This window comes from Saccostrea cucullata, unplaced genomic scaffold (genome assembly GCF_032062105.1).
Source record: "Saccostrea cucullata isolate Sc308-1 unplaced genomic scaffold, CSIRO_AGI_Scuc_v1 ctg1662, whole genome shotgun sequence".
NCBI classification, from domain to species: domain Eukaryota; kingdom Metazoa; phylum Mollusca; class Bivalvia; order Ostreida; family Ostreidae; genus Saccostrea; species Saccostrea cuccullata.
The window spans coordinates 28485-51282 of record NW_026919092.1 but is presented as its reverse complement, the minus strand read 5'-3'; the positions used below and the strand labels follow the sequence as shown (position 1 = coordinate 51282).

The 22798-nt window shown below is 30.7% G+C and overlaps 1 protein-coding gene across 1 annotated transcript; it reads right to left on the bottom strand.

Annotated features, from left to right (window-relative positions):
- Positions 1–14915: 14915 nt before the first annotated feature.
- On the bottom strand, positions 14916–22430 carry LOC134279128 (ficolin-1-like). The gene is made up of 2 exons (XM_062761482.1): positions 22352–22430; positions 14916–15175 (listed from the first exon to the last, which is right to left on the bottom strand). The coding sequence occupies exons 1-2, from the start codon at positions 22428–22430 to the stop codon at positions 14916–14918; spliced, it is 339 nt and encodes a 112-aa protein (XP_062617466.1).
- Between the last annotated feature and the right edge of the window lie 368 nt (positions 22431–22798).

The following is a 22798-nucleotide window of genomic DNA, read 5'->3' as shown; positions in this document are numbered from 1 at the left end:
GCAAAGCATATATCAGTTATTTAAAAGTGATTGGCTAACTGTTACGTTATCCGTTTGTTTCAGTCATTTAAATATTGATTTGTTGAATCTTATATAAATTACCAAACACATTTACGTTGTAACTATAATTTCAAATATTAAAATGAATGTTCGCATTGCAGAAAGACATATTTCATAACTATAGCAGATCTTATATTAAGTCACTGTTTTGCGTTTAAGAAATCTTTTTGTTATTAATGAAATTTTCAAATAATATGTTCTTCATTGGATTGCTGTTTCTTTTTCTTGATAACATTAGTAGTAAGTTATTTTAAGATCAAAGGAACTTTTATCTTACAAGGACATTTTGAATTTCTTCTAATGCTTAAAATTTTGTATTTGATTTTTAGCCTTTAACAATAATTAACAAAGCATCATTGTTAAAGCTGAAAAAGGGTGCAGGGTCTAATTTATACAGAAATGTACACTGTGATATCACACTAATATAGATTTTCCTCGTAATACCAGAAAAAGACACAATTTGTTACTTTAAGGACAGATGATACAAACAAAAACAAATGCCAAAACTGGTATATATTTGTTGGCCTAACTTCATTCAAATGATGAAAATAATAAATTTCTAAATATAAGAAATTCCCTAACAAAAAAATACTATAGTTAACTATAGTTAACTATAGTTTACTATAGTTAACTATAGTAAATCAAAGTCTCAAAGATTTCGTCAAAGTTTTTCAAAGTGTCAAAGTTTTCGTCAAAGTTTTTCAAAGTGTCAAAGTTTTCGCCAAAGTTTTTCAAAGTGTCAAAGTTTTCACCAAAGTTTTTCAAAGTGTCAAACTTTTCGCCAAAGTTTTTCAAAGTGTCAAAGTTTTCGTCAAAGTTTTTCAAAGTGTCAAAGTTTTCGTCAAAGTTTTTCAAAGTGTCAAAGTTTTTCGCCAAAGTTTTTCAAAGTGTCAAAGTTTTCGTCAAAGTTTTTCAAAGTGTCAAACTTTTCGTCAAAGTTTTTCAAAGTGTCAAAGTTTTCGTCAAAGTTTTTCAAAGTGTCAAAGTTTTTCGCCAAAGTTTTTCAAAGTGTCAAAGTTTTCGCCAAAGTTTTTCAAAGTGTCAAAGTTTTCGCCAAAGTTTTTCAAAGTGTCAAAGTTTTCACCAAAGTTTTTCAAAGTGTCAAAGTTTTTGTCAAAGTTTTTCAAAGTGTCAAAGTTTTCGCCAAAGTTTTTCAAAGTGTCAACGTTTTCGCAAAAGTTTTTCAAAGTGTCAAAGTTTTCGTCAAAGTTCTTCAAAGTATCAGAATTTTTGATAAAGTTTTTCAAACTATCAAACTTTTGGATAAAGTTTTTCAAAGTATCCCAAGTTTTCGATAAAGTTTTTAAAATTTTCAAAGTTTTCGATAAAGTTTTTTAAAGTGTCAAAGTTGGCGATTAAGTTTTTCTATGTGTTAAAGTATCCAAGTTTTCGATAAAGTTTTTTAAATTTTCAAAGTTTTCGATAAAGTTTTTTAAATTTTCAAAGTTTTCGATAAAGTTTTTAAAGTGTCAAAGTTTTTTATAAAGTTTTTCGAAGTGTTAAAGTATATCCAAGTTTTCGACAAAGTTTTTCAAAGTGTTAATTTTTTGATAAAGTTTTTCAAAGTATCCAAGTTTTCGATTAAGTTTTACAAAAGATCAGAGACTTCGATAATGTTTTTCAAAGTGTCAAAGTTTTCAATAAAGTTTCTCGAAGAATAAAAGTTTTATAAAGTTTTTTAAAGTGTCAAAGTTTTCAATAAACTTTTTCAAAGTTTTTAAGCATCCAAGTTTTAGATAAAGTTTTTCGAAGTATCCAAGTTTTCGATTAAGTTTTTCGAAGTATCCAAGTTTTTGATAAAGTTTTTCAAAGTATCAAAGTTTTCGCCAAAGTTTTTCAAAGTGTCAAAGTTTTCGCCAAAGTTTTTCAAAGTGTCAAAGTTTTCACCAAAGTTTTTCAAAGTATCAAAGTTTTCGTCAAAGTTTTTCAAAGTGTCAAAGTTTTCGCCAAAGTTTTTCAAAGTGTCAAAGTTTTCGCCAAAGTTTTTCAAAGTGTCAAAGTTTTCGCCAAAGTTTTTCAAAGTGTCAAAGTTTTCGCCAAAGTTTTTCAAAGTGTCAAACTTTTCGCCAAAGTTTTTCAAAGTGTCAAACTTTTCGCCAAAGTTTTTCAAAGTGTCAAAGTTTTCGTCAAAGTTTTTCAAAGTGTCAAAGTTTTTCGCCAAAGTTTTTCAAAGTGTCAAAGTTTTCGTCAAAGTTTTTCAAAGTGTCAAACTTTTCGCCAAAGTTTTTCAAAGTGTCAAAGTTTTCGTCAAAGTTTTTCAAAGTGTCAAAGTTTTTGTCAAAGTTTTTCAAAGTGTCAAAGTTTTTCGCCAAAGTTTTTCAAAGTGTCAAAGTTTTCGTCAAAGTTTTTCAAAGTGTCAAAGTTTTCGTCAAAGTTTTTCAAAGTGTCAAAGTTTTCGTCAAAGTTTTTCAAAGTGTCAAAGTTTTTCGCCAAAGTTTTTCAAAGTGTCAAAGTTTTCGCCAAAGTTTTTCAAAGTGTCAAAGTTTTCGCCAAAGTTTTTCAAAGTGTCGAAGTTTTCACCAAAGTTTTTCAAAGTGTCAAAGTTTTTGTCAAAGTTTTTCAAAGTGTCAAAGTTTTCGCCAAAGTTTTTCAAAGTGTCAACGTTTTCGCAAAAGTTTTTCAAAGTGTCAAAGTTTTCGCCAAAGTTCTTCAAAGTATCAGAATTTTTGATAAAGTTTTTCAAACTATCAAACTTTTGGATAAAGTTTTTCAAAGTATCCCAAGTTTTCGATAAAGTTTTTAAAATTTTCAAAGTTTTCGATAAAGTTTTTTAAAGTGTCAAAGTTGGCGATTAAGTTTTTCTATGTGTTAAAGTATCCAAGTTTTCGATAAAGTTTTTTAAATTTTCAAAGTTTTCGATAAAGTTTTTTCAAAGTTTTCGATAAAGTTTTTAAAGTGTCAAAGTTTTTGATAAAGTTTTTCGAAGTGTTAAAGTATATCCAAGTTTTCGACAAAGTTTTTCAAAGTGTTAATTTTTTGATAAAGTTTTTCAAAGTATCCAAGTTTTCGATTAAGTTTTACAAAAGATCAGAGACTTCGATAATGTTTTTCAAAGTGTCAAAGTTTTCAATAAAGTTTCTCGAAGAATAAAAGTTTTATAAAGTTTTTTAAAGTGTCAAAGTTTTCAATAAACTTTTTCAAAGTTTTTAAGCATCCAAGTTTTCGATAAAGTTTTTCGAAGTATCCAAGTTTTCGATTAAGTTTTTCGAAGTATCCAAGTTTTTGATAAAGTTTTTCAAAGTATCAAAGTTTTAGATAAAGTTTTTTGAAGTGTCAAAGTTTTTCAAAGTATCAAAGTTTTCGCCAAAGGTTATCAAAGTGTCAAAGTTTTCACCAAAGTTTTTCAAAGTATCAAAGTTTTCGTCAAAGTTTTTCAAAGTGTCAAAGTTTTCGCCAAAGTTTTTCAAAGTGTCAAAGTTTTCGCCAAAGTTTTTCAAAGTGTCAAAGTTTTCGCCAAAGTTTTTCAAAGTGTCAAGCTTTTCGCCAAAGTTTTTCAAAGTGTCAAACTTTTCGCCAAAGTTTTTCAAAGTGTCAAAGTTTTCGCCAAAGTTTTTCAAAGTGTCAAAGTTATCACTATAGTGAATCAAAGTTTTCAAAGTGTCAAAGTTATCACTATAGTTAACTATAGTAAACTATAGTTAACTATAGTTAACTATAGTATTTTTTGTTAGGGTTGTAACCTTCAATGATGTTTTGTCTCTTCCAAACATCATTTATAATCAATAAAACAATTCGTATAAAATTTTTTTTTTTTAAAATAGTGGTATAACCTAATCATTTAACGCATTAAAACATGACTCTATTTTTTTTTTTTTTTTAAAGATAAGGCTATTATTACCAATGTAAAATCTTTGTTTAGTTCGATCATTCAATAATTATCAAGAGGATGTATTTAATGAATTTTACCGTGATTCTGTGTACAGGTTTGACCTCGAGATGTCCTATTAAATCACCTTTCTGCAAGAGTATTCAGGTAATAAATTTTTACCATTGTTACAGATAAAAAAAGGATATTTTCCTTAACTTGAAATGTATTGCTATTATCGTTAAATCGAAAGCGAGACTTTAAAAGTACATAAAATACTTGGTAATGGTCAAACATATTTCTTCATTAGCCTATTTACCTGGAATTTAACCAAAAAAAAATCAACATTTTATTTAAAGCAGCAACACTTTCCAGAAAGTACAAAGTATGCAAAAACAATCAATAGCTTATATCTTTGATTTCCACTAGGATATGCCCTTTGGCTTTATAAAATTGTTATTGACCGACATATAGTATATATATACTATGTGTTTATCACGTAATTGTCCATTGATGGGACCAAACTTAATTCAGTACAGAGTGGGTTATACTATGTTATTTCAGAGACATATAATAGAGGGACCGCTGACTCAAATTATCTTCATGTTTTCGGAGCGCCCTCACCGGAAGGCATAGAAAGACTTCCGGTCGTATTAGCTGCTGTGTCTTCTTAGCAGACTTTAGGGTAAATATTGCTAATATATTGTATATTTTATTACTTATAGCCTGTACGTCAATAATAATTTTAAAAAGGTGGATATCTATGATGTATTTTTGCAGCTATAACGAGAAATTAAAAAAATAACACATAGAACTTGAGACCATGCATCAAGATGTTTACAGCATGTCGTTGTGGGTACAATATTATTAAATCTGAATAAAAAATTTCTCTTGTTGAAAAGTTGGTCATTTTATCTTCATAAACATTGTAGACTCAGGCCCATAAGAACCGGTGAGCAAGGGGGAAAAATTAGCAAGTATACAGGCACGTAGTTAAGTTTCATTTTAAAAGAGGGGGGCGGGGGTATGTTTATGACAAGTTATCTGAAAAAACTTGGAGACTAGCGCATAAAAAAGAGAAGGAAATTGTCAGAACAATTTGTAGAAAAAACTATTTTGTATAGGAGGGACCGGTGGAATTTTTAGTGGACATTTTCAACTGTAAATATTGGTATGTTTTGGAAAAGCCCCCTCCCCCCTCAATATACTACTTGTACATGCTATTTGATCTTGAACATTAGAAACTACCGTCGCTTTAATGTTTCCCCTAAATAAATATTAATTAAAAGTATGATGTTTCTCTCTCTCTCTCTCTCTCTCTCTTTTTTTTTTTTTTTTTTTTTTTTTTTTGCTCAACTAAGATTACAAATTGTAACATCCCCAAGACTGAAAATCCTTCCCACAAATGGAGCATGAGAGTTTCTCAACATTTTAAAGACTTGATCATAGTATTGAGATGTATTATTTACTTTTTTGTTTATCCAAGAACATATAATAAGCATGTTAAATTTTTAAATCGTGAAAAGTTGAACAATTATTAACCCAGGTTTTACAGGTACATTTCATGGAGCTATTAAATTATTTTATTCATTGATTTTGCCTTTTTCATATTTTCATATACTATAGTACCTCTCTTGATTGATTCTACAAAATTCTGAAATTGTCTTCCCAAAAGACCTTGACCTGCTTTATAAGGGTGTTTTAAGTGAGATCTTAGGATGAATAAGACAATGAATAGTTGTTCAGGAAGCTGCAAAGCTTAAAATTGTGCTGCCGCATCAAATAAGGCCAAGCTCAAAACGGCACTGAAACAAATATTGATCTGTTGTGTGGTTTTTCAGCAACACTACAACTGTTTGCTTGCTTTTTCGCTAATAACTTCTTTTTGTCTTTGCCATGAGAATTCCGTAATATAACCATTTAGAATCCAATATGTATGAAAACTAAATGCTCATGAGGACGTTTATCATATTGTAGAGAAATGGATGTTCACATCTGATGTATATATATTCCTTTGTACTGCATTCTTAAGAGGGGACGTCATTCGAGGTAATTTGACGTTAAAAAGAATTATTCAAACTCCACACAGTTAGCATAACATTAAACTTTTATATTTGCATTTTACCTCAGATTCGATTATCGTTATATGGCTTTTTTTCAAATCCAATATTAATGATTACTAATGGCTTACAATTACATTCGAAATAAAAGCTTACATCCAATCAACAAATCCAATATTGATGATTACTAATTACTTACAATTGCATTCGAAATAAAAACTTACATCCAAACAACAAGGAAAATGAATTTGAAACGAAGCATTGTTAACGCGTTCCTAAAAATCAATGGAAGACATGTTTAAAAAAATACGTTTTTAATACTGATTTATTTTTAAATAGCTATTATAGTACCAGATGACATTAAGATGTATAGAAATTATATTGGATATCAAACTCTATATTGAATTAAGTTTGATAAATTACATATATAAATAATATATTGATAAATACATATATTGTGTACTGCTTGAAGGTCATACACAAATTTCGATATTGCAAGTGCATACCCTAGTTAAATTAAAAGAAAATCAAGTTATGAATCATTTTCATACACCTTAAAAGTACTGCTGCTTTAAATAGAATTCGCATTTTATTACGATACATTTCATGTTGTGTAGCTGCAGTTGAAATATGTGTGACCTGTACAAAGCATTTTATGTTTTTATTAAATAATGCTCCCGATTTCTGGAGAGAAGCATCACTTTTCACGTTAAAGAACATATCCTAAATATTTATATTCAAAAAATGGTTAAGATTTATTAAGCATATTTTCTTGCGACAAAGCGATTTATTTAGGTGCTCGATGTTAAACATACAAACCCTTTACTTAAAAATATGTAAAAATTGATTCAGTACATTCTCTGTTTAATTAATGAATAATTGCACTTTAAACGTTTAATTGGTATCAACTGTCTATCTTAAATATGTAAATAATATTCTATTAAATCATAAAAGGCATTTTCACTGTAAAAAAAAATATATCTTCCTCTTACAACACGAAGTTCAATGCAATCACATGAACCAGTGACTTGTTTATAAGCTGCTAGGTGGGAGTTAATTATAACAAGCAAAAAAACTTAACGCATTGATCAGTTTTGATTTTTTTTATTACACTCAGTTTAAAATTGATTTCATTTTCTGGTATTATGAGAAATAGTTTTTTGTGTGATTCCACAGTAAACCTTTCCCGTAAAAATCAGGCCCCGCCCTCTTTATGCAGCCTTTACAATGCTGAGAAAAACAATGATGTTTGGTAGACCATTAACTGGACCCGCTATGTATCTTTGTATGGATTTTTATGAAGTTTTTTTAATCTAATGTAGATATGCTTATTCAAATTCATTTTGTTGTTAGGAAGAAAGCATTTATTTACCCAAAATTGTAACAAATATAGTAATTATTGATCATTTATATCGGAATAATTCAAAAAATAAAAAATCATGTGATTAAAATCATGGTAGGTTTAAGCTAGGTAAATAAAAAATGTAAGTGTGGATTGAATAATTATCTTTAAAGTCAAACAGATCGCAGTCTAAAGAAGTGGATACATAAGAGGTGAACATCCATTTCTCTTCAGATGTAAAAAAAAAATCTCCATCTGCATTTAGTTTTCATACATATTAGATTCAAAAAGGTCACATCAATGAATCGTAATTGCATAGACAAGAACAAGTAATTAGTGAACAAAAAAGCAAACAAAGAGAATAGATAAAGAGTTTGAGTGCTCATTTTACTGTTAGGAAGATTGTTTTTGATTGTGCAGAATTTAACAGCATTTATAATTAAGTCAATAACATCGTATTGCCAAAGAGACACAAACTAAAGTAGATAAAGATGTCTTTTTGCGTATTTGAAGTTAAGAGATCCAAAAATCTTAATCTACCAATAAATGAATTACTACATGGAGTAGAATAGTTAGTGTTCAACAACACAAATATAAAACGCCAAAAAATGAAAGCAATTAAGAACATATCTCTTAATTCAAATACCATTCAGGAAGCATTTACCTTACTCTTTTACGCCAAACATATAACTCTACTAAATAAGTATTATATGAGGAGAATTATGCAACCATAAATCAATGTAAATCTACACTTATCAGCACATATATTAAAGATACTGGTGTGTATAAAGAGGAAGAGCCATCTTATGCATAAAATGGCCCTGTACTTTTATCAATTAGTTAACTATCACCCTCTTTCCCATTTCATATATTAAAATAAAGTAGACAATTGGTGCTTTTATTTTTTATAATAAAATTTCGTTTTGAGAATCTAGATATTGGAAAACAGGTTTGAGAAATTGTAATGTTCAAGAAAGCATCATTCTCTATAAGGCCGTTTTGCGGCCTACAATGACTTCAAATTTTCAAACAGTATTTTTTCCCTTAAAACTTGCATGAATCATTAGGCTTATGTTCCAGTTCAATGATAAATATTAGCTGGTTAATAATACAATAGTATTTTTTATGATATAGGCTCACAAAGTAAGGTACTATCGGACCGTATTAGCATTAGAGTAATGGGAAAACTCAAGAGGGTGGCTGTGTAAGATAACTCCTACGCATGTCATAACCACCTTTAACCAACACCAAAATTTGCATGTAAATTTCTTATAAACATAAAAAGTGACTACCAAATTATGAGTTTGGTTAAAGGTGGTTATGACATGTAATTAAAATCTTTTCGCTTCATTTTTACGATATTTGCAGAAAAAGCTAAATACTCACAATGAATGATATCAGCTTATGTATATTTTTTCTTTTGATGAACTTTTGGTTAGAGTACAATTTTCTGTTGATTTACTAAGATTTATATCAGCCATGCATATTTACCAAAAAAATGTCAACTTTTTACGTTAAAAATCTAAAATCAAAGGACTGAGAAGACTGGATGTCATGAAATTATAAGTGGAGACGTTTCGTTGAAATGTCTACTAAAAATTAAGAAGTAAAAACTTTTCATAGGCTGTTAGGTGTGAATATGAGTTATCTTTATAATTATGAATATTTATAATGATAGTTTAGTTAATCTATACATGTATATCTACTTCTTTAAATTCCTTTATGAGTACTGCATATATTTTTTGTGTTTCCGTATGAGTACCGTATATGTTCTAGAAATGATAAAAGCCATCTTTGTTGAAGCGGTAAAATGCAACTTCTTTTCTATGGATACACACAACTTTTATAGAGACACTTCCGTTTGAGTAACAAATGATCCATATATTTTGTTAACTGGGTCTTAATTGAGAGGACTCAATCTTTTCATCACACTTCTTTGATAGCATCGATATATGTTACGAGAACAGTAGTCCTGTCTTAGGAAATAAACTGATAAGGAGGAGAGGGATTCCTAAATGTAATATGTGATTGATAATTGAATGTTGCTTTACCCCATTTTAGGATTTTTCAACCAGATAAAGGGATCATCCATTTAAGGTCAAGTGTCACAATTTTTATTTATGCATAGTTGCATTATTGGCCAACGCCTAAAGCGGTACGGGACTTTTTTTTAAACAGATAATATCCAAAAGACCCATGACATTTATTTTAAATGCTAAAGACTTAGGTTGGAACAGTCACTACCCGTGTTAAACATGTTTTTGATGCTGCAATGGGAAAGAGACTGAATTTAACCTACAGGTTTCAAAGGTGCAAAGGGCCATCAAACCCTTAAGGTCCATTTTGTACCTGGGATGTTTTAGAACTCTTAAATCTGTATATATACGATAACTTCTGATATGCATAGTGGAAGTAACTCTTAAAATTCTACTCCTTTTTTATTTTGTGCCGTAAGAAACCGGGGGGGGGGGGGGGTTCTCAACTTTTATAGATGTAAGTACATAGAGTTTAGATGGCATTTTTAATTTAATATATGGAACACGAGTAATTAAATAAAAGCAAAGCCATTTTACGACGTTATTTCATTTTATTTAGAGATGTATATTTTAATGCAACCGCTCTGAGTTATATGTATAGACTATTTACATGTATATGGATAGCCAACATGTACCTGCAATCATATTTTTATGCTGTTACCTCATTCCTTATTTTGTGCAATTGTTGAATTTCTTTCAATAATTAATATTTCAGTTTTATTTAATCACAATTTAAATCCATTCAGTGCTTTAAACATTTGATACAGAACTTTTATAGTTCAATAGAAACTTAGAAACCTCATTTCTCACAGGGGCATTTTATGCGTGAAATAGGTACCTACCACATCTATAGAAATTATATACAATTACAATTTAATTATATATGATATAATACTTTGAATTAAATTCTAATCAAATTTTTTCAGCATCATACGGTGTGAATTTTGTAAAGATTTACGTTCAAAATATGCAAAATGTGGATGTATCGGAATTCTTGTCATAAAAATATTTTGAACCTTAAATCTAAAAAATCCTCGAATTTATTACTTAGGTCTGATATGTTTCCGACATAGATAAACAATTTCTGATCAATTACGTTCAGAAACATGCATAGAAACTTTATCTGAATAGACCTACCCTCAATTTTTCTTTAACTGACGGTCGTTTTTTATATCTTAATCACGTGACTTAGTTGATCGGTGCTGAAAAACAAACATCAAAATCAAGAAGTAGAATGATTACAATTATATAAAATCATATTTTACAGTGATTTTATCGTAGGCCGGAAAATGGCCTTATAGAGAATCAACCTTTGCAGAAAAAATGCGTTTTTGACTACCTTCAACAAAGAATTAAAATATTAGCACAGCCCACGATCCAAAAAATAAAACATGTTTTTTTATCTCCAGAAACAGAGCTTTCATTATGTATTTGCATCTTTTGGATCAGAGGTTGTGCTCTACATGGAATATTTAAAAAATACTTCAACCATAGGTCATGTTCAAAGGAATTTACAGGATATGAGGAAAATGACGCATTTTATAATGCATTGACTAGATGGGAAATTACGTCACGATTAATAGATACGTGGTCACCAACACTCCAAGTGATAAATACTGCATTTGCAACCAAGACTTACTGGTTTTAATTTTTTAGAAATTCTCAGGGCCAAATAAGGCCCAAAGTGGCTCTTGCTCTTACCTCTCTCTCTCTCTCTCTCTCTCTCTCTCTCTCTCTCTCTCTCTCTCTCTCTCTCTCTCTCTCTCTCTCTCTCTCTCTCTCTCTCTCTCTTCTTCTCTCTTGACGAATTGAACATGCTTTATCTGTTAGGACAATAGCAAGATGTTCTAAGGAATGAAAATAAAATTATCTGAAATCGTTTTGCCTCAATTAATGATTATGTGTCTCAAATGACCCCTTAAATTGAATATCTTTGTTTTACTTTATATATAGTTCTCATTTGCACAACTATACATGTGACCTTAGCTGGCATTTTTCAATTTGATCAAATTGTTATTAATTTAGAAATATGACATAATTAAGTTCCCGTTTTCCCGTTATTATAGCATATTTTGTATAAACAGAGAATATTACATACCCTTTTCCATATCACATCCTGTATCAGCCCGAGACACCAATATCAGCCAGAGGGCTGAAGGGTGTGTATTAATATGTTTATTACATACTTAGTAATAAAATACAGCATACATTAAGTTGAGAAGAAAATAAGTAAATAATTATGCATGGACTTCTTACATACATGTACATGGTCTATTGTCTCATACGATCTGGGTTTGTTTCTACTTCTATTTCAATGCACTCGATCCGTAATTTGAAAATAATCTATTACATGTATTTGTTGTTGTCATGGAATCTTCATATTTCCGCCACTATCATGCAATAAATAAATAATATTAATATTCAGGAAACGCGATTAGTTTACGTTTTACTGTATATCACACACCCCAAAACATAAGTAAGACCTGTAAGTTACACAAACCTGTTATTATTACTTTTCAATGATATTTAAAATGTTAAGCCCTATCAAAATAGCAAATCCCTCTCCGGGGCTATCTTCAAGGGCGCTTCAAACACCTTTTTTAGCACTTGTTGTACAAGACCTTGTAAAAGTGTTAATAAGTGATATTTAAAGTTCGAATCATAATTAATTTGACTAAATAAAGATGAAATTTTATTATTTATTTTAAAACTATCATCCTTTAAAACAATTTATTTCCTGGTTATGCTAAGTTAAAATTAAAAATTCGGGAAGGGTGTATAGGAGACGGTTTATTAAAAATAAGTTTGTTTTACTAAAAAATATTATTATTTAAAGCTCTTCTTGATTCAATTAATCAGCATTTACTTTTTTAAGAATTTTGTATACAAAGGTTGACAGAGGTGTGTGGGAGCGTAGGAATGACAACTCTTGAAAAACTGATATCAATATATTAATGATAAAAAATAATTTTGTACTAATTGCAATAAGAAATACAATTTATGTCAATCATGAAAGCTTTATTTTTTTCACAGAATTAAAATGAAAAAAAAAATTCATCGTAGAAAAAATTGCTTTGTAAATTTATATCATAATTATATTTTTTATCCCTTGATGCTGGTTTCGTGATCTGGAGATCGAATTTCGGTTGGAACTGACCCATCTTCCCAAGTCAAGAGTTTCTGATCCGCTCCGCTCCACATAAACCCTTGACCGAATAGGCTAAGTTTGATGGGGTTAGAAATGCGTCCTCTGATTGGCCTCATGCAAGTTTGCATGAACCAATCAAAATCATTGTTTTATTTAAACTGAAACTAAATCGTAAACAGAAAAAAACACGCCAGTTTTAGTCCCAAGCATAACGTCTATATCATTAAGTAGCCCAGTTACAGGGTTGTCTTAGTTTTTTTTAGCTGTGTTATATTGAATTTATTACCGAATACCAATATTATCTCGAATTCTCTGTTGAATTCGTTTACTCCGATTGGCTAATAGCAGAGGTCAGTAGAGTTCAAAATGTGTAATCTCACTAGATGGCGTGACAGTTAACCCCGTCAAACTTAGCCAATTCCGTCAAGGGTTTATGTGGAGCGGAGCGGATCAGAAACTCTTCACTTGGGAAGATTGGACTGACCTTTATCTATAAAAATGGGTAGCAAATGTTCCTTTGCCATGCACTCGGCACTTTTAAGTGCAAGTTGCTGGTTCTTTGGATGACACCTTTAAAACCAAGGTTCAGCGTCACGAAGGCGTTGGCACAATACAGATACCTCCCTGCTCAATAGCCCTGGTGCCGGGTAAGGGTAAGAATTTGAAGCCTTATTGTGGCATCTCTACATTAATTAAAAAATTCTCGAATGGGACGTAAAACAATATGCAATCAATCATCCTTTGAAAATATCGCACAAGGCAAAAGATAGGGAGTATTTCTTTAGAAAAATAGCAATCTTGGATATAATGTACTGCAGAGCATGCACATCAAGTGATCCTAATTATATCACATGAATATGTTTAATAATGTAACACCTGTCTCTTAAGACATGTATTCCAAGACAAACTTTGTTTTTAAAAGATGATTTCGAATTGCATATTTTAAAGAACATGAATATTAGGAGAAATGAGAATGAAAATAAATGTCTGAATTCAAAGGGAACGGATTGTACATTTGTCTGATAAGACAGTTTCCACTATAAAATGATCTACAATAGATCAGTCCATATCCCTATTTTCCGTACAAGCATCTTCATGATTGTTGATTGATTGTATATTGTTTAACGTCCCTCTCGAAAATTTCAAATGGAGACTCCATGGTATTCATGTGGCAGCGTTTTAAGTAAGAACAAAAACATCTTAACATTTTACCAATTTATTACAACACAAAAACTTTAGGTTCAGCTCTTGATTAGAACATTCGGTAAAGAAAAATAACATTGCTTTACAAACAGTTCTACCACACACCCTCAAATATAATTGTTTTACGCGTGTTCTCTTCATGAAGTAAACATTATTTCACTGAAAACAAGAAATGTTTGTGAAACACTATGCGCCCGACGGCAACACAGTTCCAAAATTTATTTTTAGTATATTGGTCACAATGTCATTGGTCTTAAAGTCATTTGAAAGAACTTTATTAGTGGAGTATGCATACCAAATATAAAGTTTTTATCTCCTATGGTTCAAAAGTTATGGTGAAAGTTCGGAAAAGCTATTTTTAGCATGTAGTTTACAGTCAAGGTCAACAAGGTCATTGACCTTGGTGTCATTTGAAAGAACTTTACTAGTGAAGTATGCATACGGAAACTGAAGTTTGTATCCCCTGTGGTTCAAACGTTATGGCGAAAGTTCGAAAAAGTTATTTTAGCATAAAGGTCACAGTCAAGATCACTAGGTCATTGTCCTTGGTGTCAATTGAAAAAACTTTATTAGTGGAGTATACATACTAAATATAAAGTCTCTATTTACTATGGTTTGAATGTTATGGCAAAAGTTCGAAAAAGCTATTTTTAGCATGTAGTTTACAGTCGAGGTCACAAGTTCATTGTCCTTGGTGTCATTTGAAAGAACTTTATAAGTGAAGTATGCATACAAAAATGAAGTCTGTATCTCCTATGGTTCAAAGGTTATGCAGAAAGTTCGAAAAAGCTGTTTTAGCATATAGTAAACATTTAAGGTCACAAGGTCATTGATCTTTGTGTCTTTTGAAAGAACTTTATTAGTGAATTATGCATACCAAACATGAAATCTCTGTCTATCAAGGTTCAAAAGTTATGCTGAAGGTGAATGTTGACAACAGACAGACAAACAAATAAACAGACAAACAGACAGAACAAAAGTAATATACGCCTCGGATCTATCGATCCTGGCGCATAAAAACATGTAAATGAAACCTCATGATTAAGATTGACTAAAAATTGTCTCTTTTTTTCTGATCGATGATTTCGATTTTAAGGCATCCATCTGTTGAAAATAAAAGAAACAAGAATCAAAAATATTTAAATATTTTCAGAGACATCAAAGTGAACTTTTTATTGCTCATCAAAATTCTCATTAAACCATTAAATATATATAATGAAATACCAAAAAGTCAGCATTTGGTAGTATTTAAGTTGTTTACCTAGTGACGTCTTATCATCATCATTGTCTCCCTTATCGATGCCCCAATCTCTAATGTATAACACCATTTACAGTAGGAGATTGTTGGATACAACTGACCGTTGAGGAAGGCCCAGTTACAGTTGTTAAACCACCAGCCTCCTCTATGGTTACTGAGAGCAGCACAGTTTTTACTGGACCCGTCGTTATCTCTCTCTGGGGTACTAAAGTACATCCCGGACAGATCGGCCCCAGCATAGCCGGTATTGAGCATACTGTCACCTGTAGAAGTAGAGAAATATTAACAGACATAATGGATTTAAAACACACTTGATTTATTGTCAATAACACGGATATGCATCTAAGACAGAACACAACTTCTCAGGTTGTCTTCTGCAGAATTAGAATACCACCGCATCGCATGTGAGTTAATGCTACATATGGAAATTTCTATACAAAATATCTAATTAAATTCCATTACTACTCTACCTGCCGCACAGAAAATGTTAATACTTGTTTTCTAATACAATCTTGGTACCCACGACATGCAATAGTCAGTACACATGACATCATATTATGACGTCATCCACCTCTACTACACAACTTTATAAGAAACATCAACAAAATCACTTCGCCGTAGTTTGATTTACAGAAACAAGCTATAAGACGACGCAGGATATTCCAAGGATTTAAGATATTGCTGCACAAATGTCGGCAGTGCAATTGGTTACTTACCATTCGTGCAGTTTTAAGTTTTAACACGGTAAAAATTCAGTGTCCAGGGTAAGGTTCCCAGAATTTTTATCAATTGAGAAAGTGCATAGGATTTGTGCAGCAATTTTATCAATTTTAAGAATATTCACTTTAATATTATACATTGTTTATTTTAAATTAGATAGGATAAGCCCTTGCGCCGACGTGATTTTGTTTATATGATTTATTACATTGAATGGGAGAGAACAATGACGTCATAATATGACGTCATAATGTTCACTTGCATTCATAAACTGTGGGTAATGAGTATGTATCAGAAAATCAATTTGAACCTTCCCTGTACATAAAATATACAAATTATGAATTTTCATTAGCTTATTTGCATAAAAATATCCATATTTAGCCTTAACTCACTTGCGATTTTAACTTGTCTGGTAATATGCCTTGTTATCAAAGATACACCCTGTACAGTTAAATATAAATTTATTATTAGTATCGATCACTTATATCAGAAATCCAGAAATTTGTTATTTGTCAAAATATGTCAACATTTTAGTTACATCTGTTTTCTGGATTTATCTTCCCTTTTCCATGAACCAGCGAGGCAAAAAGGTTGGTGATGAAAGTGTCTGATGCTTATTGTCTTTATTTTTCCTTAATTTCTCTCTATTTATGCTAAATACATTTAAGTTTGGAGAAAAAAGGTATGCTTTTAATTTTCAGGGATTTTACATTAAAAGTCCAATTTCATATTTGCAGGAATGTTTGAAATGTTGGCGGGAGCACTCATTGTTGAATTGTCCTTCTTATCTTCAACGGAACGTATGATATTTCAGCCAGCGACAGCTTCACCCATCGGGATAAGGATTCCTTCAACGGGCTAGACAATGGGGACCACGAGCACCCTCCACCTTCACAAGATATAAGCAATTCCAAGGGCATCGGAATTTGGAACCTAGGTCATTCTCCAATTAGGGTTGATGGGATATCCATTTATTTGCATAAATACCCAGTAAGACAAGCAGCTAAGGAGGTACTGGATGGGTTATCAAATGGATCTAGTTTTGGGCCAAGAATAGGTATTTTTTAAAATAATCTAGTGTCAGCTCATCAACACAATGTTCAATTAGAAGAGAAAAATAACAAAGGAAATCAAAGAGGGCAAAGTTTTGGGTCCATTTTCTAACCCCCTCCCCTCCATGCCTAATCTACACATCTCGCCGGTAGGTTTAGTGCCAAAGTCATGTGGAAGTTTGAGGATGATAACACATCTGTCTTACGTTCCTTCCCTTGGCATCAATGCATTTATAGATCCAGATTTGTTTAGTTTAATACGCCTCTTTTTATTCTCTGGTTGATATTATTCGGAGTTAGGTCAGGGTGCTGAACTAGGCAAGGTCGATATCAAAAATGAGTTCAGATTGCGCTCCGTTAATACCAGACATAATTTTGTATTCATAATGTGCAGAATTTGTGCAAAATCTTATGCGTGAAAAGAAGAAAACACTTGTTGTGGTCTTTAACTCGACATTTTGATATATCGACGACGTATTGTCAATTAACAGTGGTAAATTATGCAATACATGTAAATCAATCAACATATATAAAAAGGCGCGATATAGCCTAAAATGCAAGATTGAATGTTGATATTTTTTAATATTCGGACGAAAATAACTCGGATTCAGTATTGTTATTCCTTGATTTCCAAAAGGTTGTCGACTCTGTAGAATGGAATATTATATTGAAAGTTCTTAAAAAATATAATTTTGGAGAAAATTTCTTGAAATGGATCACCATTTTATATGAATAGCCTATATTTAGAATAAAGATAATGGTAAATATCTCAAACATGTGATATGCATAGAGGTATAAGACAAGGGTGACCTATTTCTGCTATTTTATTCCTATTTGTAGTAGAAATATTAGCCATTGATATTAGATTAAATCCTAACATAAAGGGTTTTCAAAAACCTGGACTGACTGATATTACATGTATAAAGATAATACAACATACAGATGACTGCACACTTCCTTCAAAAGATAAGAAGACCCTTAAACATTCTTTAGAGGTTATAGAAAAGTTCATTTAGGTATCTTGTGTGAAACTAAATATGTCCAAAACAGAGTGTCTCTTAACAGGTCAATGGAAAAATTTGTATCGCCAAATAGAAAATGTTTACCTCAATTATTCCTGTATAAAAGCTCTAGGGATCTTCATAGGACATGATAAGGAAATAAGGTACAATAAAAATTGGACAAAAATTGTAGACGACTTTATGAGTCTATGAAAAAAATGAAAATTAACAATTTTTTACAAAGTCTTTGTAATTAATAGTCTAGAAATATAAAAAAATTATATATATTGGATCAATTTTAAATTTTCTAAATGAAAATACAGTAGAAAAAATACAAAGTCTAATTTTCAATTTTGTATGGAATTAAAAGACCTAATAAACAGAAACACTCAGATTGGAGGAATAGGTATTGTTGATGTACCTTTAAAACTAAAATCAATAAAAGTATCGTGGATTAAAAACATATTAAGTAAAACAAATTCCTTATTCCTATTTGTTGATAATTTGTCTAGAGAAAGAAATATATATGTAAAACAAACATTATTGAAACAAAAGTTTATCGAATTATGTAAAACTTTCATTTGTTTTACGAAGAAATGCTCGCATTTTTAATGAATGTAAAAGAAGCAAAAGAGAACAAAATTTGAATGCTTTATTAAAGGAACCACTGTGGTGTGATGATAAAATTAAAAATAAAAAAGCCACTATGTTTTGTAAATTGGCTGAAAATTGGATTTAAATATATTGGTGATATTGTGGACAAAAATGGTATGCAACCGATAGAATGGTTTTATGATAAACTTGTATGTAAGAGAAATTGTATTTGTGAATATATGATAATGAAAAATGTAGTTTTGAAAGCTTTAGTAGATGATGATTTTACAGATATACGTTATGAAAACATCATATTCGAAAATAATTCATATGATCTACTATACCATCATCAAGTGACAGTGTTTGATATTACTTCAAAATTGATTTATAATATTCTATGTCATGATAAATTCAAACATCCACTACATCTATATCATTATGAGAAATTGTTTGAAATTCCAAAAACAGCATGGAAATCTATATATGAACAAAAAATATTAGCAATTGCAGATAGAGGCATATCAGACTTCAATTATAGATTATTAAATAACTTATTGTGTAATAGAGAAATGTTAAAGAAATGGAAAACTGCTGAAAATGAAATGTGTGTTTTTTGTAGAAATGTAAAAGAAAACAATAAACATCTTATTCTAAAATGTCAAAATGTTTCTGATATATGGGGTGCGTTTCAGCAAGTTTTGAAATTTGATATATCATGGAAAAATATTATTATGGATTTTATAATGAAAAAAATGAAAAGATATTATTTTTGAATAGCATAATATCCCTGACTGCATGTAAAATTTACAAATACAAAATGTACTGTAGACTAGAAAACAAATAAGAAAACCTCAAGAAATACGTTATCATATCAAGAGTATATTTAATCTTTTTTTCTGAAGTATATAAGAAAATTCACCATAAGATTATCGTAATGTTTTAAAATGTATTAAAGATGAATTATAATTCATAAAGCCATTGCAGAATAAGCATGTTGTTCTACAAAGCTTATCTGGGAGACAATAGATAGACTGTATTTGAGCTGGAGGTGTTTTCTCCCAGATATATAAGGGTACCTATACACTTGTACATAAGATATTCAGCTAGATGTTTTTAATTACTTTTCTTCATTTTGATATTTTGTGATAAATTATTCCATATGATTTTTTTTTCATGACCCCCAGTGGTAGGGCGGGGCCACAAAGGCTGATTAAAGTATAACATAGGAATATATAAAACCATTTTAAAAAAAAATCTTCTTCCCCAGAACCACTCGGCCAGGAAAGATGAAACTCTTGTGGAAGCATTCTCAGGTAGTGTAGATTCAAGTTTGTACAAATAATGACTCCCGGGGGTAGGGCGGGGCTACAATGGTTGATCAAATTTTTTCAGAAGAATATATAGGAAAAATCTTCAAAAATCTTCTTCTCAAGATCAGCAAAGCCATGATTAGTGATATAGATATAGGAACATCCTAAGTTGTAGGTTATTCAAGTTTGTTTATATCATGACTCCTGTGGTTAGGGTGGGGCCATAATGGACAATCAAAGTTTTACATAGACATATTTAGGAAAAAATCTAAAAAATCTTTTCAAGAACAGCAAAGCCATGGCATAATTGGTGATATTCATATGGAAGCATCCTGAGGTAGTGTAGTTTTTAGATTGTTCAAATAAGAACTCAAGGGGTGGGGTGGGGACTCAGTGTAGGATCAAATTTTCATAGGAATATATACTTTTAAATATTTTCTGGAGAACATTATTTCCATGATTAGTATTTGGAACTAATGGAAGAATCCTCGGGTGGTTTATATTCAGGAATTGTTTATATAATGACCATTGGGATTAGGGTGTGGTCCCAATGAAGAATCAAATTTTTGCATAAAAATATATAGGAAGAATAAAGAGGGAAAATCTTCACCGGAACGGAAAAGTTTTATTTAGTCAATTTGACATGTAAGCATCTGCAAGTAGTGAAAAATTGAATTCATTCAAATAATGTTGAACTGGAAAAGGACGGGGGGGGAATGAGGGGTCACAATGGCAGATCAAATAATATGTTAGAGAAATCTTTAAAAATCTTGTTTTTAAGTATGACAGAATTATAATTGTATGTTTCATTGAAATGGTGACATTCTCGAGTAATAGAAAATTCCAACCCCCCTCCCCCTCCTCCAACAAGTGAACTTTTCAATGCTGAGCTGACTTGTGTATTTTCACATGTGCTCAGGTGATCGAAGTCACCCATGGGCCTCGTGTTAGGAAAAGAAATAGATACAGTTCAGATGTGCATAAGAATTCCTACTGAAAAGATTACAGAACTGAAAGGTTTATTAGAAACACTTCTTGACAGAAAAAGGGTTAGGGTTCGCAGTTTAGAATCCTTAGTTGGGAAACTTTAGGCATCTCAAATCCAGAGCATGAGATCCGCATTCTTGACGAACGAAAACAATAAATGACAAAGTGGCTAAGTTTTTTTTTTCATAATTTCAATGGCATAGCTTATTTTCCACAAAAGGAATAGACAAACTATAGAGTTCTTCATTATAAACTGATAGTGCAGGGTCAAGTCAAATGGGTTGTGGTTCTTTTTTGGGGGGAAATGGATGTATTACCAATGGCCGGGTCGTTGGAAAAATCAGTAGATAATGAGAGACATTACTTTTTTAAGAATCGGTGCCAATAGTTCTGACACTGTTGGTTTAGGGTGAATTAGATTATATCACTGACAAAATTGATTCATTTTACATTAATCTTATTGTAAATTATACGGAGGAAAGTCCCAGAGCGGTATTAATGTGCTTTCTTGTGTAAAGAGAGATAATATTAGAAGAATCCAATACAAACATACCCTGTGCGATTCACATACCATCATTTAAATGAAGCAATATACCCCAGGCGTGTTACACATTTCAAGATTAATAATAATAAAAAAATTATTGTGGTAAAAATCACGGGGAATTTTTGTAATGAGAAAATGAAATACATGCATTTATATTTGTTAAAGTAAGTGCCTTTCAAATGCATAAAATGCTAAAAGAAGCATATCATCCAAAATGATAACCATTAACCAACTAACAAATGATATACCTGCAATATTTTAAAATATTATATTTTCATTGAATAGTAAATAGGTATTGTAAATGTAATTCAAGATGAGGTGTTTTGAAATTGTTTTTTTTTATAATTTGAATGTTTCCGATCAGGCAATGATTTAATTATCAATTTTCCGTGAAATTTACGATCAATGCTATAATACTTAACAGCAATGACAGATAAGAGGTACAACTAGTTACTGGAAAGGTTAAATATTAATATTTTTATCATAGTTTTCTTTGTTTAAAAATATGTCATTTAAAATTTCATGTACTGAGAATTGACAGATTCTATTTTCCAGGAGTTAAATCTTAAATACGATTAAATAGCATAAAATTAAAAACGTTTACAGACTGATTTTATGTCTTTTTAACTTAAGGTATTCAATCCCTAATAGCAACAAATTCAATGATATTAAGTACATAACAGATATGCAGATGATGAATACTTTTTTTTATTTAGGCATTATTCACATTTATTACTATTAGCTTGTAAGATTAGGATGTGTCCTTTTTTATGACCTTAAATTTTATTAAGAGTTATCTACCTCCATTTTTTTAATTAATAAAAAAATCAATTTTAAAAATCTTATCCGGTAAAAAATTTATCAATTCAATAATCATTCTATTTTCAATATTCCAATGCATCTTTCCGCCAACAGTATTAAATTTTATTGATCTTCCTATTATTTATTTTTTTATTGAAAAAATACAATTTTTCCTACAGACTACAATGTAATCTGAGTTAATTAGCTACTGCTTAATTAATGACAATTTGGAAAGTTTCTCGCGAACAATCCTTTTCTACTATAAAATGCTTTAATTTAATGTCAGAGTATTATGTATCTGAAGGACATTTAAGGGTAGAAAATTTGGTCGCATTAAGGATGGAAATCCTTAAAAAATTTTCAATGTAAAGAACTACAGTATATGATGGTTTATATGATTTGAACCACATTTTAAGAACATGGATAAATTTACCTAAGGTTCCCGTGGCAGGTCCTGCAAGAAAGAGTTGATATTTATCTGTTTCATCGGAGACAGAGAATCCATCGTACATTTCATACAGAGTTGTCCCATTCCCAAGAGTAATGGACACATAAAGGGAAGCGGTCTCTTCTTTTGTAAATTGATGGATTATGTCATTTCCTGTATCAATATTTTAGAATATAAATATACCGTAATAAAACATCAAATCATTTTTCTAATCTGTAGACATTGATGCTAAATTTGGACACATTAAGACTACACCACTAAATGATTCCCTTTTTCTTATTATTTAAGATATTAATTAAACACGCTCAAAAAATATCGTAAAACACGTTTTACATACTCTACAGATCAGAGTTTTGATAACTTTCCTTTTTTATTTCCACAACAAAGAAATTTTGCCAAACTCTGAATTGGATGATAGTCCTTTTCCTTTTT